We start from the raw sequence: 16,568 nt of genomic DNA on the forward strand, positions 1-16,568 counted from the left end.
TGTTTACCTTGAATAAATAACAGAATTGACACATACATGATAAAATAGGCAAAGCCTGAGAGCAAAGAATGGGAAAATGACAACAATTATTCATAATATTATATTGTAATACGATATAATACTAATAATACATTATAATCATATTAATTATATATTATATTTTACATGTAATATTACTAATAATATTACAATATATTGATACAGTACAATATAGTAATTTATTGTACTATGCTAATATAATATTGTATGTAAATTTAATTTGTAAGCCGCTCTGAATCCCCTTCAGGGTGAGAAGGGCAGCATATATATGTAGCAAATAATAAATAAATAAATAAATTAGAATTTTTTAATTTTTTTAAAATGATTGAAGAGCCTCATGATTGGTGCAATGATTTTCAATCTGCATTTAGAGAAACCAAGGTTCTTCTCAATAATTACCAGCTGTCTTTTCAGTGAAAGGAACTTTCAATGTTTATTTAAGGTGGTATTTATTAAACAAACTGAGCAAGTAACCAGGAAAGCTTCCCTAAAAGATGTACATAAGGAGATGAAGATCTGCTGATCTCCATCTCCTCATGAATACTGGAGGAAGAGACACTTATACATGAATTATCCCCATACTGAGAATGGTAGTATATCTGGGAAAGGATTCTACACTAGCTTGTTTACACCGTTCTAAGTCCCCTTTGGGGTGAGAACAGTGGGATATAAAAATGACAAATAAATAAATAATATATGTAGGGATGTTTATTCATTTATTAATTGTTAAATACTCAGTCATATGAACATTCACATATGCTCTGAAATGGTACAGTCCAGACTATCTCATTTGGTATTTCTAAAAAATGAGAGCTTAGTTCAGAAATAACTGTTGCGAATTACCATATACCTGGCCATTGCTTTCAGGCAGGAAGAAAGTTTGAAACTACTATGATGTAGGGTTGTTGTATGTCTTTCGGGCTGTGTGGCCATGTTTCAGAAGTATTCTCTCCTGACGTTTCGCCCACATCTATGGATGTGGCCATAGATGTGGGCGAAACGTCAGGAGAGAATACTTCTGGAACATGGCCACACAGCCTGAAAGACATACAACAACCCTGTGATCCCGGCCATGAAAGCCTTCGACAATACTATGATGTAGGCTAATAATTATGACGAAAATGAAAATAATTGGGTCTCCCTCCTTTATCTCATAATATTAGAACTCGAAATCATGTGAAGTAAGCTCAGAATTTATTTATTTGTTTGTTTTATTTCTATACTGCTTTTCTCACCCCTGGGGAGGGATTCAAAGTGGTTCACAACATACTAATGGTAAATGAACAAGAGAACACACTTTTTTGGCACATTGTAGCAAGTTTTACCCAAATAGTTGTAAAAATAAGGGGGAAAAGTTTTCCGTAAAGTTTTCCTACTAGCAAAAATACTATAACGAAAAAGTAACAAAATTTTATTACTCTTGTTATAGTAATAAACATTTTACTTCCAATATTTTAGACACTCTTCCAAAAAGAAATGCTGGCATCCCCCTGTTTTGTAATGACTTTTAAAAAAAATCCATTGCACATGCCTAATAAAAAGCACAGATTACTATGGAAACTGAACCAAAATTATTTATGGGAGAAAGGTATGAAAGTGAGATAGAGAAAAAACAGAAACAAAAACACATGCTACAAATGAACCAGACTTACCTGCAAATTTGATATGGAACTTATTTTCAGGCTTCAATATCTGAACATACAGAGGGCAATTAGGTGCAAAATCTTTAACTGCCCAAGCTCTTAAAATGGTTTGATGATCCTATAATAAAAGAGAAGGGAATACATAAGGAAAAATGCATTTGTTCAGACCGTAACATCTTTTAATCTTTATATTTACAGTTGTTTATTTAACATAATAAAGAATATACCTTAGCTGTCATGCCAATAATCATCCCATCAATGTCAGCAGAAGTCACAGATAGACACATCTGCTAAGAACACCAGAAAATGATTCAGAGAAGCAGTTTTTTCTCTTAGATATTTGAACGATAAATCACAATTTATGACACTGTGTTCCAGGAATTTTGAATAGACCACATAAGTTTCCAAAATAATTGGGGAAACGTGTGAGTAGTTTGGTTAGGCAACAGCAATCTTTAGCAGAGAAAGCTGCAAAACTACAAACCCCAGGACTCCACAGCATTGACCCATGGCAGGTAAAGTGGTGTCAAACTGCACTCATTCTAGAGTGAATGTTTGTCCAAGGCAATATATGTACTGTGAGACTTATTGTTTTATACTTTCTATTCTTGGCAGCAGCATCATCTATGAATATTAAATATTTTCTTATGACTGTTATATTTGAAATCAAAGGCATCTTAGGTGTTTATGATGTTCATGTGACATTTCCATTTTACAAACAAAAAACACAAAATGAATGTTGTCATTAGATAAATAGAATGGTATCTTGCTTTGTTGCTCTATAGTGGTGGATTGACGTAGAGATGAAATGCCTACGTATTTACATCATCCTTACACTAAGTCTATATGCTTTTATCCATACTAAGATATCTACCTCAGCCCCTATTCATCAGAGCACCAATCCTTTGTTGAAGTGGAGTTTCCTTGAGGAAACATTTGTTCACATTTATTCATTTGCACATTGGTGGCTGATTTCCTTTTAGAGAGCACCAACCCTGCATTATAGAGTAATGGGAAAATGGAAATAGCAAACTTCCACTAACAAGAAAGGAAGTTTTCATATGGTGAAGAATGTTATATTAGGATCTCCAGATACTAACAACAAGATGTGCTCTTGGGGTAATGTTTGTAGGATAAATGAAAACCCTCTCAACAAAGAAAAATGTTATAAATTGAAGAGAAGGAGGCATTTTCTTCCAAAGGAGTTTTTTTTTTGGAGGGAGCTTTTGACATTTTTAAATTTGATGTTTATATAGGCCTCAGTCTGAGGACACCTTTCAGTCATAGTGTATTATGACGTTTCCTCAGAAGACTGAGAAACCTGATATTGTTCTGTAAGAACAGGTGAGCAGGAGGTATACCAAGCTGTTTATCCATGGCAAAAAAGTTTGAACTAAGAGAGAATATAGAGCCTCATACATGGAAGTAAATGGCGTATAAATTAAATAAATGAGACAAGGATTTGTTCCTTTTTTCTTTTCTTTTACTTTACTTTAAAAATGGTTATTTGGATGGAATAAAGGGTATCTCTGGTTTGAATGCAACTACACTATAAAAAGGTAAAGGGTTTCCCTGACGTTAGGTCCAGTCGTGACCGACTCTGGGGGTTGGTGCTTATCTCAATTTCTAAGCTGAAGAGCCAGTATTGTCCGTAGACACCTCAAAGGTCATGTGGCTGGCATGACTGCATGGAGCGCCATTACCTTCCCGCTAGAGCGGTACCTATTGATCTACTCACATTTGCATGTTTTCGAACTGCTAGGTTGGCAGGAGCTGGCGCTAACAGCGGGCGCTCATTCCGCTTCTGGGATTTGAACCTGGGACCTTTGGGTCCGCAAGTTCTGCAACTCAGCGCTTTAACACACTGTGCCACCAGGGGCCCCCAACTACACTATACTTTGGATATATTTATGTAATCAGTAATTCATGAAACATAACAGACTAAATCCTAACGACAGCAGATTGATTAAATAAATGAGCCGTATTAAATCAGTATTTATTTTAAGTCCCACATGAAGGTTAGTAGGGGCTAAGAACTGGGATTACATCTTTACTGGCACTTTAAACTGATTCAGCTATGTAACCATTGTATGATGCATGGACCTTATTAAGTGTAAAATGAGCCAAGGCTGCTTAACACAGTCTTGAACTGCAGGCCCTTATATCCCAGGATCTGTTCTCAGGTTTTCTGATTTAAACTAGTTTATATGCATCCGCATTGCCAGATAATCTGGGATAAACAGAAAACCTGAGATCAGATCCTGGGATATAGGGCCAGTCTGGAAGCACCTGGCACTAACAGAAGTCACTGGATACTCCAGAACTTTACCCAAACTTCAGTGTAATCAGAAACTTTGGGCATTTCTAATCAACTACACCACTTCCTATTCGAGAAGTGGTACAGCTGATTCCACACCACTTTGCTTTCTCCAAGGGGTTGGTACCTACATTTCCACTTCTTGATTTTCTGTTTGCAATGCCCACTGGCCATGAAAATGGTGCAGTTCATTGCTCAGCATCTGGATTGACAATATCCAAACCACTGAGAAGGGAAGGAGGAGAAGAAAGAGTGATTCCTCCTTTTATTTCATATATACTTGGCAAAAGCAAAGAGGTTGACATAGCACAACTTTTCTATTATATCAAATCACAGTGCCAATACATTAAAACGTTCAAGGTCTGAAATGCTTCAATATCAAATACATTATTCTAAGAGTCTCATATCATTCTTTTAAAATGTTTCATTTTTGTTTTCAAAAATACAATGTGCACAAGGTAATGATGCTAGGAAGTGGGACTGATTTACTAATTATAGATTTAGTGGAGTAGCACAGAGCAGAGGTCTGAAAAAAAAAATCTATATTTGCAATAAGAAAGTTCTCTCCAGACTAATACACAAAGCAAAATTTATCCTACAAACCTGGAAGTAATTATTATTTTCAAATGACAGCACTGCCATTTTCAAGATGGTCAGGATGACTTCAGGACCTTTTAAAGGCAATATTTGCACATGGTTGCTTTTCAGAAAACACAAAATTTTCTGCTCATGAAACATTTTCTGCACACACAAAAATGAAATTTGTGCATAGAAATATTACTTTCTACACAGAAAATTCTGTATTCAAGAACTTATTCCATGCTGTATCTATACAGAATTTCTTTGTGTAGAAATATCATCTGTGCTGAAAATAATATTTTCTTTGCAAAACTATCACACAGGGAAGAAAATTGCTAAAATCACTAATTGCTTCATTCAAGGAAGGAATTAGTGAAGAATTCCATTCATGATAGAAAACCTGTAGATTGCTTCAAAAGCTGCAATGAGCTTCTGTTGAATGTCATCTTAATCTGGACTATTTATTTCTCAATAGTTTCATTTCTTACCAATCTGTTCCTTTCAATAATATTTTGTTCATCAATCTCTGAATATTTTAAGTGGAGACTCTTATTCTCTAACTCCTTGAAATCCCAATTGCGTCTAGCTGTTTTAGATGTAATTCATTTCTCACAGTGATTTTTTTTTCAAAAATGAGTGTGATCCCTCTAGTTATCTTGTTAGTCTTTTGTATATGTACCATTTTCATATTTAAAAACAAATTTAATTCACAATATTCACATTGCACATCGAGTTTGTATTGCAAAGGAAGACAAAACATTTTATTGTTGATTTGCTTGAGCAACCAATGTACTAAATTTAGTTCCCATTGAATCCCCCCATGTAATTAAATCTATATATAATTTACAAGAGCCAGTATGGTGTAGGAGTTTTTTGCATTGAACAAGGATGTTTGGAGACCAGGGTTTAAATATTTTCTTATCCATGGAAATCCACTGGATAACCTTCAGGAAATCACACCTCTTGGCCTTTGTGGACAAATCTTTTCATGAAAACCCCATGATAGGTTCTCCAGAAATCAGAAATGACTTGAATGAATTAAATTTGTATAAATGTGTTGTTGAAGGCTTTCATGGCTGGCATCAGTGAGTTTTCCGGGTGTATGGCCATATTCCAGAAGCATTCTCTCCTGATGTTTCACACATATCTGTGGCAGGGATCCTCAGTATATATAGATTTATAAACTTGCATACCGTATATACTTGAGTATAAGCCGACCCGAATATAAGCTGAAGCACCTAATTTTACCACAAAAAAGGGAAAACTTATTGACTTGAGAATAAGCAAAGGGTGGGAAATACAGCAGCTACTAGTAAATTTCAAAAATAAAAATAGATACCAATAAAATTGCATTAATTGAGGCATCAGTAGGTTAAATGTTTTTGAATATTTGCATACAATTGCAATTTAAGATAAGACTGCCCAACTCTGATTAAATCATTATTCTAACCTTCTTCAATATAAATGTGCTTACATATCCTTCTAATAATAGAGTGAAATAATAAATTTAATAATAATAATAATAATAATAATAATAATAATAATAATAATAATACATAGAGTAAAATATCAATGCAACAACTACAACTACAACAATCCAATAATCACCATAGTTTATTTTAATGGTATACATTTTGGTGAAAATGCTGTGTTTATATGAATAAGGAAAAGTGTGAAAGATTGGTTTAGGAAGGAGGTGGGAAAGAAGGACTGGAAATGGGAAAAGATTGGAATGCAGTGGGATCCTGGCAGAGGAGACTCAAGGTCTTGTGAAATGACAGCTCCTAGGATCCCATAGCATCCAAATGGGGCCAAACTGCATTAATTCTGGAGTGTTTTGTGCTTTCCGAGCTGTATGTTTCCTTTATTTTGGACCACTTTGTCCTTTTTTAAGCCCACGCCTTCCAGCCAGGAATCTCACCTGTGTATAAATGGAGGGGAACTTTTTCAGCCTAAAAAAGGGGCTGAAAAACTCAGTTAATACTCGAGTATGTACAGTAATTTAGTTTTAACTTACTTTTGCCTTTTACCTCTGCTCACACATTCAACTTAATCAAGTAAGTACAATGACAACAATAATGCAAATAGAAAAATGGTGACTGTATTAATAGGCTGCTTTTTCTTTAGCCCCAATAAGAGTTGTAAGAGATGCTGTGGTGCATCCATTGTCAGAAGGAGTTTCTTTGTGTCTTTATTTCAGATTTATTTGAGATCCGAAACAGGTTGGAGACAGCAAGAATGAAACTAACATGATAGAACAGACCCTGGGATGGAAGAGAGACAGTAGAAGTTATCACAGAAATGGCAGATCATTATCTGGAACAATTTCGAATTGAGAACAGATTCCAGAATTGCCTTCAATAAAGGCAAAAAATGAGCAGAGTTTTACAGCATCAACAGCCTGCTTGAGCACCGTAAGAGGGAGCATAATGTGATTTTGGACTGTTCCTTTTCCTTATGCTATGTTATTGATTCTTGCCAGTTGGGCTACTGGTGGAATAAAACAAATGCTCTCTCTAAACTGTCATTTCATTACCCTTTTTATACTAATATTGGATAATTATTTATAGTCATGTATGAGTCTAGAGGAGGTTTTAAGGCCAAAATTATGATTTTTTATATGATCTGTGAAGAGGAGAAGGCAAAAATGCCACCTCAGGGGGGTGACACCCAGGCCACTCCCACTGCCACATTTTCTCACCAAGGCATTCAAAAAGGCTGGAAGCATTGTCATGGCAGGGAGAGTAGAAGGAGTCAGTGCTTCTTTTGGGTTCTCCTAGATGGAACTATTTCCTTCCACCTCTCTACTAAGAGAAAGTGTTGGTTCTTCTTCTTTTTTTTTTTTTAGTAAGAGTTACTCACATTGACCTGTGGAAAAGTCAGCCCAGTTCTTTTGGGTTGATTTTTTTTTTTACTAAAACGTCAAGACTTATACACAAGTATATAGGATAGTTAAATATTAACAATTAATTTATTGATACTCTCTATTTGCCATCCAGACTCAAGAGATCAGAAACATCAGATGGAGGTTCTTCCTCTTCGCTTACTTGTCTGCCTGCCCACCTTTGTCAACTATTCAGACTTAATGCAGGGTGACACATTGCCTTCCTTTCACTTTGGTCTTTTAGTTGCAGTATGGAAGTTTCTAAATACTGTGAATGGAGAGGAGAAAACCATCCCAGGACAAAACAGGATGGCTCAACAGTCAGCAGATTTTTAAAAAGCAAAAATTACAGTTGACAAGCACAAAATCACAAAACATTAATTCCATGATAACTTTCTATCATGCTTATATATTTTACACAGCTATGTTGAAAAAAAAACAATTGTCAAGAAAAGGTCAGTGAAAAAAATGCAAATCATGATTTAGATTTGCGGTCTGGATTGTTTTTGCATGCAACATGAATTGTGATTTTGGGCTTCATTCTGAATTTGGGACCCTATTCTCAATCCTTCTAGATATGATCCACAAGGAATAAATTTTCCAATCATGATCTGAAATAGAAGGAGACGCCTCTCTCAGTATTTAAGTGGCAGGATTTTCCAGACATCTCAATGTGCCTAAGAACATTAACCCAAATCCAGTTGTTAGTTCTACCATTGAATCAACTGAATTTACGCAATTATTGCCTTCCACAAATCAAAAGGGGCTACTTTAACAATTAGATTTTGGTTATTCACAATGAATGTTCCAGTCATGATGTAAGCCTATTACTTGAGCATGCTGCAATATATCAATGTTATGCTAGGGAAACACAGACATTTGATAGCAGTTTGCCAATGACTTCCAAATTACATGACATGACCTTTAATTAATAAGAAAAGAACACTAAATTATCTCCAGGAGACATCAATATCAGCAGGGCTAAAGTACTTAAAGCAAAATATGATTGTGTTATTTTAAGAATATAACCCATTACATATCAGGCTCCCTTTATATTTTAAAATGGTGCATGAAATTCAGAAAAGTGGTATTATTTCCTGTTCTACCAGGGCAATAGGGAAACACCAAATATTCTGTGAAACTTGTCCTCAGATGCATTGTAGTTGCTACCTGGCAAAAATACAGCCAAACCAAATAGCTTGAACAAAAGACCTAAACATAGCAAATCTCAATATTCAGAAGTTTATAAGTGATCCCACTATACAGACCACCTCACACAAAATACATAAAACCTTTGTATGTAGATGAACAATATTACTTTACTGTATATGAGACAGCTTTCTGTGTTGTTATATTTGTAAACTTTTTCCAATCTTGTATAATTCCTGCTCAAGAAAATTGACTGATAGTCAAAATGCCATTCTTTTTATTTTTTTATGGATTGCCATAATAGGAATCTACAAATTAAAACATTCACATAAAATTATCTGCATAAGTAGAATTTATCACTTTGAACAATCATAGTATTAAACGGTTTTTACAAAACTATTTTTCTATGAATAATAGTGTAAGTCCTAAGTTTTCTATTCCCTGAAATTCCAGAGCCCAAATCTGAAATGTAAGAGCTGGGAGGTGGTTCCTCATGAAACCATTAGAACTACCTACTTTAAATGGTATTCCATTTATTAATTTGTTATTAAGGTGAGGTAGGTGGGCCTTAAAATCACAATTAAATCAAGTACTCTCCGCCTATGCTCACTGAAGATTCAAATACACCAAGATTCAGCAAGTTTCACAAGTAAAAGTGTAAGTAAGCAACAGTGGTGATCCTATGTGAAACTGGAGGTGATGTGCAATAAACCAAAAACCCACAAAAATGCCTTTTTGACCATGCAAAATGGTAATTAATTCTTTGAGATTTTTACCTTCAAAAAGGTAAAACTCATACATTAAACAATTGACAATTTTTTACTTATATAGCACCTAATTTTTCCCTAGTTATAACAGTGCAGATATTCCTTGAGAAAGTCAGTATTCTCAGACTAAAAAAGGAGTAGCCAGCATTGCCTGGGAAATGATCAGCTGAGACTCAAGGGAGGTTCCTTTTCTATTGTTCATGAAACTGAAATTTTATTATTTGTCTTTTATTGACCTTTGATGTTGGTCCTCACGTGGTCAACATTAGAACTCCTCCATATAATCTTATTTGATAAACAGAGTAACATTTGACACAGAATATAGGCCTACGCCCCTAAAATCTTAACCATTTTTCTCCTGTAAGATTTTTAACATCTTTGCTAAATAAAGAAGCAAGTGAAGCATGATGCCTTTTCTGCATTTTGGTTGGCCAATAAAAGCATCATTCTCTTATGGATTTTGGATAGTGTTATACGAGGGTTATTCAGAAAGTTCATTACGTTTTGGAATTAAAAATAAGCAAATTATAGGAGAAAACATATACCATATTCAGTTGAAAGCCAGACCCAAATACCAGTTCTCACCATAGTCCCCACTGAAATCTAGGCAGGTATCATAGCGATAAAAGTGTTTGAAAAGCCCTCCCCCCCCAACATTCCCGCCTGGCTTGCGTCCTGAACCAGCTGGCTTCCCTTCCCTCAGCTGTGCATGTGCTGCGCTCAGCTTTCCCCACGATCTCCCTGGATTGCTCTTCTGTTTTGCAAATGTTTGCAAGGAAGGTTTTTTTGGGACAGGAAAGGTGTGCTTCTTGCAAAACCTTAGAAGAGCGCCTTCCTTGCAAGCATTTATACTGTATCTAACAGCCACCACGTCAGCTTTAATTTATGGTGACCTTGTGAATAAGAGACCTCCTAGTTATTATCAACAGCCTTTTTCAGGTCTTGCAAATTCAAGTCTATGGTGTTAATAATAATAATAATAATAATAATAATAATAATAATAATAATAATATCTCACATTTTCTCTCCGCAAAAGAGACTCAAAGTGGCTTGCTTGTAGAGCGACCACCTAGAATCATAGAATCATAGAGTTGGAAGAGACCACATGGGCCATCTAATCAAACACCCTGCCATGCAATACCTCTCCTGTATTTCTTGGAAATATTTCTTGGCAATATTTGGTTCTCCTCCCAGCTCCCCATATTGACCTATTTCTCCCATATTTCATTAACAATCCCCTGCATGGCTGAATGTTGGGCACCCTAGAACACATGTGCCAAATGTCCTTAGGCTGAATCAGGCCCACCCCTTCATTTTATATGGCTCACAATGCTTTAAATGCAACATAGTTACATTCTTACAGCCTTACAATTACAAATAGCCCTTTGAAGGTCATAAGGTTGATGTAGCTTTTGGTGAAAACAAGTTAAACACCCTTGCCCTAAAGGAAGGCTAGGGTCTCAAGATATCTTTTTTTCTCACTTCCAGTTCACACAACTACTACCATGATGCTTCCCTGCCTTCAAGGTCCAAGTAGGGGATTCAGTCGGTGCTGAGATCAGGGCATTGATTTCTCACCACTGCCCCTTTCTACAGTCTCCACCTGGTTTCTCGTGTTGTAGCTTTGATGTGGGGAGTAGTACTTCCCGAGGGGATGGCAGACAAGGCTAGAGTGGGCAAATGAGCTAAGAGGCTGCCTTCATGCCCCTCTACCTCCAGTGATTGGGAAAGTGCAGTTGTTACTTCCCTTAACCTCAAGTTCAGAAAAGTCACATTTTTGCTTTCAGATTCTCCTCCTACTTGGAGGTTTTTTAATTTTTTTCAATTAAAACTTTATTACATTCCAAAGACTCAAGTAGCTCAGTGGTAAAAGGTGCACAAAGTACAGACAGATTAATAAATTAGTAAAACTAATTAAAATGCATAAGGTGCATATAAACAAGCGTGAGAACACTGCAAATAAACACAGGGCAAGTTTCAGCTGGAGTCTATGAGAGAAAGGGGGAGATTATCTCCTAATAGAATCTTTACATAGAATTGGGCTGACCTACCAGATAAGTTTCTCAGTAGAGGATTGATAATATGTAAATGAGCCTGCTTATAAAAACTGAAGGACAATACGATGTGATACACAAATTCAACTTATTGGTTATTATATGGGCAAAGTCTTGCATTATAATTCCACAAATCAATCTCCAAACAATTCAGATGAGAACACATTACATCTTGTCTTGGAGAATACACAGCGATATTTGACCACACTCAAGTTCTTAAGATAATTTGCTCAGTGGAGAGGAGTTTTAGGAGTTGTGGTTCCCACACATATGTGACAGTGGTTCAGCATGTCCCTCCAGCATTTTTTGGAGAGGACTAGAAATTTGTGGAAGAGAAAACTGTAATGAATGAGATGGAATAGAAGAATGACACAGTTGAGTTCTGGTGCAGCTAGTCCATTCATTTCAATGGAATTTTGCACTTCAGAGTTAAAAGTATAATATTTTAGTTCTGCAGTCCAATACTTTCTTGAGCTCATTACAATTTGCTCTAAAATAAGAGGTTAGAGAATCAGAGTTTTAAAGTACTATACCTTTATTTAATTCCAGGGTGAGAAGTGATTTGCATTGAGTCAATCAATCTCACCCTTGGGGAAAAAGAGGTATCAAATGAATGGGACTGCATACAAGACAGTGCTGTGGTATGAATGGTTAATCCTATGTACACACTTATCTAGGAAACATGTGAATATCTATTTATTTTATATTGTGATCTATATGTTATATCTATATATATAAAAGGGTAATGAAATTTCGGCCTAGGACAAAACAACAAAACTACACATCCCAGAAACACTAAACTTGGCAGCACAACCCCTCATCCATGCCTCTATGTTCTTACAACAAAAAGAAAAGAAAAATAAAGTCCTAATTAGAAGGAGAGGAATAATTGTTTTTAGCCAATTGCTGCCAGTTAGAAGGCTAAGCTCCGCCCACTTGGTCTCCTAGCAACCCACTCAGCCCAGGGGACAGGCAGAGTTAGGCCTCACTTAGGCCTCTTCCACACTGCATATAAAATACAGATTATCAGATTTGAACTGGATTATATGGCAGTGCAGATTCAAGGCTCTTCCACACAGCTATATAACCCATTTATAATCTTATATTATCTGCTTTGCACTGGATTATCTTGACTCCACACTGCCATATAATCCACTTCAGTGTGCATTTTATACAGCTTTGTAGAAGGGACCTCATATAATCCAGTTCTAAGCAGATAATATAAGATACTTTATTTCCCATACCACTATACTTCGCCACAGCAAGGCGTGGGCGGGCACAGCTAGTACAATATTAATTAATTGTTTTTTAAAAATATTATCCACACCATGAACATTTGCTAGAGTAGTGCCACATCCACATCATTAAAATTCTAACTAAATCTCCCTTAAATTCATGATTGAAAGTTGGTCATTTTACTTTTTTGATTAAGTCTATATACTTGTTATGAGGTTGTCCTATTTTCCTACTGCCTTCTCCTTTACTAAACATTATTGTCTTCTCTAGTGAATCATGTCTTCTCATGTTACAATCAAAATAAGTCAGTCTCAGTTTAGTCATCTTGGCTTCTAGGGAGAAGTCCAGGTTTCGAAATAGCTTCAATATTAAAAGTTTACTTTGCAGCCAAAAGCCATTATTTTTATTATGGATATTTATATGTTAATAAACAATGGTATTTTACATGAAAACAATTATGTTTCTATATGAGAGAAAGGATTGTTTGTCCAGAACACTGAAATAACTTGCAAAGTACTGTCCGAAGTTTTTATACTTGATGTAACTTCTCAAAGTACAGTCAATTTTTGTAAGTTCTGTTAACCTAGGAACAGGGACCAATCAGCAGTATACATGAAGTAAACACATCTACTCTGTAAAATGTGGAATTGCCATTGATTATCACCAGGATTAAGATGTTTGTTCACCAACAAGTCATTCTGAAAGATAAAATTTTAGAAAGTTTGCTGTCCTTATTTGTCTGACACTGGTTCTGTAATGCCACTTCTAGGATTCATGGCTTATTCATGTCTACCTGACACATAGATAAGGACTATAAGTCATTTCAATATGATTTTTGTCAGGAGAACAATATTCTCCTATGTGGAAAAAAAAATGCTTGCCTCAAAAAATCTTGAAATGTAGAAATACCACATTAATTCTGATTGTAAACAAGAAGTAAACAATTTTGCCTTTCTAGTAATTAAATATTTATTTGTTCTTAGTGTATATACAAACATTGGTTCTTATAAGATGCGGTTAGTATGTGTCAGCATATTTTCTTATATAGTTCCTCTTCAGCTGACATGAAGAGGGAGGAGGTAGGAGATGACATCAGTTCAGCCCAGTTTGTCCTGCTTTAAGGACCAGTAATCTTTGAACATTGTTTAGACATCCAGGATCTACTTCTGGTACACTTGGGTTTTAGGTCTAGTGTAAACAAGCCCCAAGTCAGCAACCTCCCTCTCATGCCCTCATATGACACTCCCTTTCCAAAAGCACATACATGTAACAGCTCTTCCTGTAGTTCCCTCCTCTCATTTTGCTAGTATGTGCAGAAGTGCAGCACTGAATTGGGATGTAAAGAATATTAAAATGTGTTTCTTGAGTGTCATGGAAGACTGACAAAAAGTTGACCAAGCTCAGGATTTTTTTTTAAACTTGCATGATTTTTATGCAGAATAACTTGTAGTTTTCAAAGACTGCTAATAATCTTCAAAAACTACAAGTTTAGAATGCTTTCTGGCTGAAAAATGAAAATAGATTAAAATACTATTTTTTTTCCTTTTAGAATAAAATTAGCAAATAAGTCTATTCCTAATACAGAAATAACTTTGTCCTAAACCAGTGAACCCAGTCTCCAATTTAGAATTGGTGGAGAAGAGTAGCCAGGTTTTCCAGTTCACACACATTTTTTATCTCCTCCACATCGAGTTTCAAGATAGTCTTGGCTATCCAAAGAAGGGCAACCATGTCATAAGACCTAAGTCTGTGCTCTGAGGTCTGACAATCTTAACATATTTATACCATATTCCACCAATTCTGCGGCACACATTTCAGGGGCTTCAAAATGGGGTGCACCTTACAATCCATGACATCTTAAATCCACTGTTTTTGTTGCTTTTTGAAAATAATAAAATTAAAAAATCTTACCTTTAAGAGAGGAGGAGGAAGGGTCCCAATCACAAATGGATCCAGTTTTTTAATTTAGGGCTCTTCCAGCCAGGCCAAAAATCCAAGAGGAATTGGGATTTTAATTCCCACTTTCTCTTGGAATTGAGGCCACAAAGCTGGCCTAAACCCCTTGCTTTTGCAGGGGTGGTGTCCAGATACACACCCCTGCTGATCCAAGATCAGCAGGGATGGGCAGGAGCACTGCCAGCCTCTTCCTCCCTTCACCCCATTTTTCTCTCCACTTACCAGAGGATGGCTCCATTTGAGGCCTGAAGTCTTCTTCCCTGCCTCCCCCTCCCTTGGAAGATCCAAAAAGGACTTGGGGTAGAGGAGGGGGCTTTCTCCTCCAAGGCCCCTGTTGGTTCTTCCAGGGAGAAGGGAGAAGGAAGAGGAAAGAAGGCTCCAGGTCTACATTGGAGCCTTCCTCTGGTAAGTTGAGAGGGAAAGCGGGGGACTTAGGGGGTCTACAGGGGGAGGGAAGGAAAGCACATGTTTTATTTACCTGCAGGGATACATAAGCACGGAAAAGTGGAATTTTTAAGGAGGAATCAGGTTTAAAGGGTTTTCCAGCCCTTAATCTGATTCCTCCTGATTCCTCCCACATTTTCACTAAATGTTGTTTAGCCATCTCCCTTAACCCGATTTACCCCGGGTTATAATGCACATGTGGAAGGGCCCTGAGAGAGCAGCAAGAGGAGTGGGAGAGATAAAAGCCCTAGCAGTTTTACCAGCCGCCCAACATTTTGTCCTTGGACTCAGCCAGACAATTTTCTAAGCACCACTTCTATTTGTATTGTGCATGCAAAGCAAATTCTAAAAAATAACCATGGAAAATTTTCTATTTTCTATTACATTCAATAGTGCATGGATTCAGTGAAATATGGTATTTATATTCCAACAAGATATACACATGTGTGCAAGATGTAAATATGTGTGTTAGATGTGTATAATTTGTGTGATTACACAAACACCAATTCCCTCTACTCTCTACAGTTTGGCATCACTTCTGACCTTTTAAAATGCCTGGTCAGAAAAAAAATGATTGAAGTGGAGCCAGGGGTTACAGGTCCCAAAAGTGATGCTGGAGTTTTCCCCTCCCAGGAGTGATCCTCAACTTATCCACGGGGCATATCAAAATCCATAATTTTGATCCCAAAACCTGTCCCTAACTTATACATGTGTATATATGGTTTCTTTCTTTCTTTCTTTCTTTCTTTCTTTCTTTCTTTCTTTCTTTCTTTCTTTCTTTCTTTCCTCCAACAGCATGAATATTGTATTATTTGGTTATTACTAGCCTAGAAGCTATCCAGAACATTCATCTAAATAATGGTTACATAGGGCTCTAATATTGATCTGTATCTGTTCTTCTGGTAACATGGAGTCATGCTATATAAGACACATCTTACTCATGTCCTCCTCCCAATCTAAGCTCAGATCAGGTTAGGGAAGTCAAAATCATTTTAGAAGAACTTAACATATCTAATTCAAAATATGTTTATGTTCCCCTTTGGCAAAATATATCCAAAAGCTAATACAAGCAAGAAAAAATATAAATCAAAAATAATCAATTAGTTAATACAGCAAAGAGCAGCAGATGAACACATAACTCAAACAGAATGGATTTAAAAAATAAAATAAAGCTTGCAATCAAGTTACATCAGATGATAAAAAGCCAGGCAATTAAAAATGTTTTGCTTGGATCAGGAGAAATATCAATAACAGAGGAGCAACTGTATGCCTTGTCTCTTGTTTTAATCAGTACTCTTTTGAGATTGATACATTATTGTATCGTTACTTAATCTTTTTATTCTCCTTCAAAGAAAGGTGACAGTTGGTCAAGCTTTAAAACAGAATATTTTTATGCAATTCCATTTTTCTCTGCCCTCCAATTTTCTGGACTTAGCCATTATAAACAAAGGAAATTAATGGGAGAAAGGAATAACTCTTAACTTTTTCAGTTCCAGTGGA

The 16,568-nt window shown here is 36.2% G+C and overlaps 1 protein-coding gene and 1 long non-coding RNA gene across 6 annotated transcripts in view; one reads left to right on the forward strand and one right to left on the reverse strand.

Moving 5' to 3' along the window:
- The window catches only part of kcnt2 (potassium sodium-activated channel subfamily T member 2), a 299,494-nt gene that overhangs the window by 102,682 nt on the left and 180,244 nt on the right, over window positions 1-16,568 (reverse strand). For all 4 annotated transcript variants that reach the window (XM_062980761.1, XM_062980760.1, XM_062980759.1 and 1 more), the window contains exon 14: window positions 1,692-1,800. In XM_062980761.1, coding sequence (XP_062836831.1) covers window positions 1,692-1,800 — 109 coding nt within the window. The remainder of the gene's footprint in view (window positions 1-1,691; window positions 1,801-16,568) is intronic.
- The window catches only part of LOC103280596 (uncharacterized), a 56,071-nt gene that overhangs the window by 23,389 nt on the left and 16,114 nt on the right, over window positions 1-16,568 (forward strand). Inside the window, exon 4 of one of the 2 annotated variants that reach the window (XR_507425.3) lies at window positions 6,779-8,883. The exons of the other annotated variant lie outside the window; for it this stretch is intronic. This is a non-coding gene — a long non-coding RNA (uncharacterized LOC103280596). Of the gene's footprint in view, window positions 1-6,778; window positions 8,884-16,568 lie in introns of those variants that run through there. 2 annotated transcript variants of the gene reach the window in all.

The sequence above is a fragment of the Anolis carolinensis genome, chromosome 4 (assembly GCF_035594765.1).
Source record: "Anolis carolinensis isolate JA03-04 chromosome 4, rAnoCar3.1.pri, whole genome shotgun sequence".
Lineage (NCBI taxonomy): Eukaryota > Metazoa > Chordata > Lepidosauria > Squamata > Dactyloidae > Anolis > Anolis carolinensis.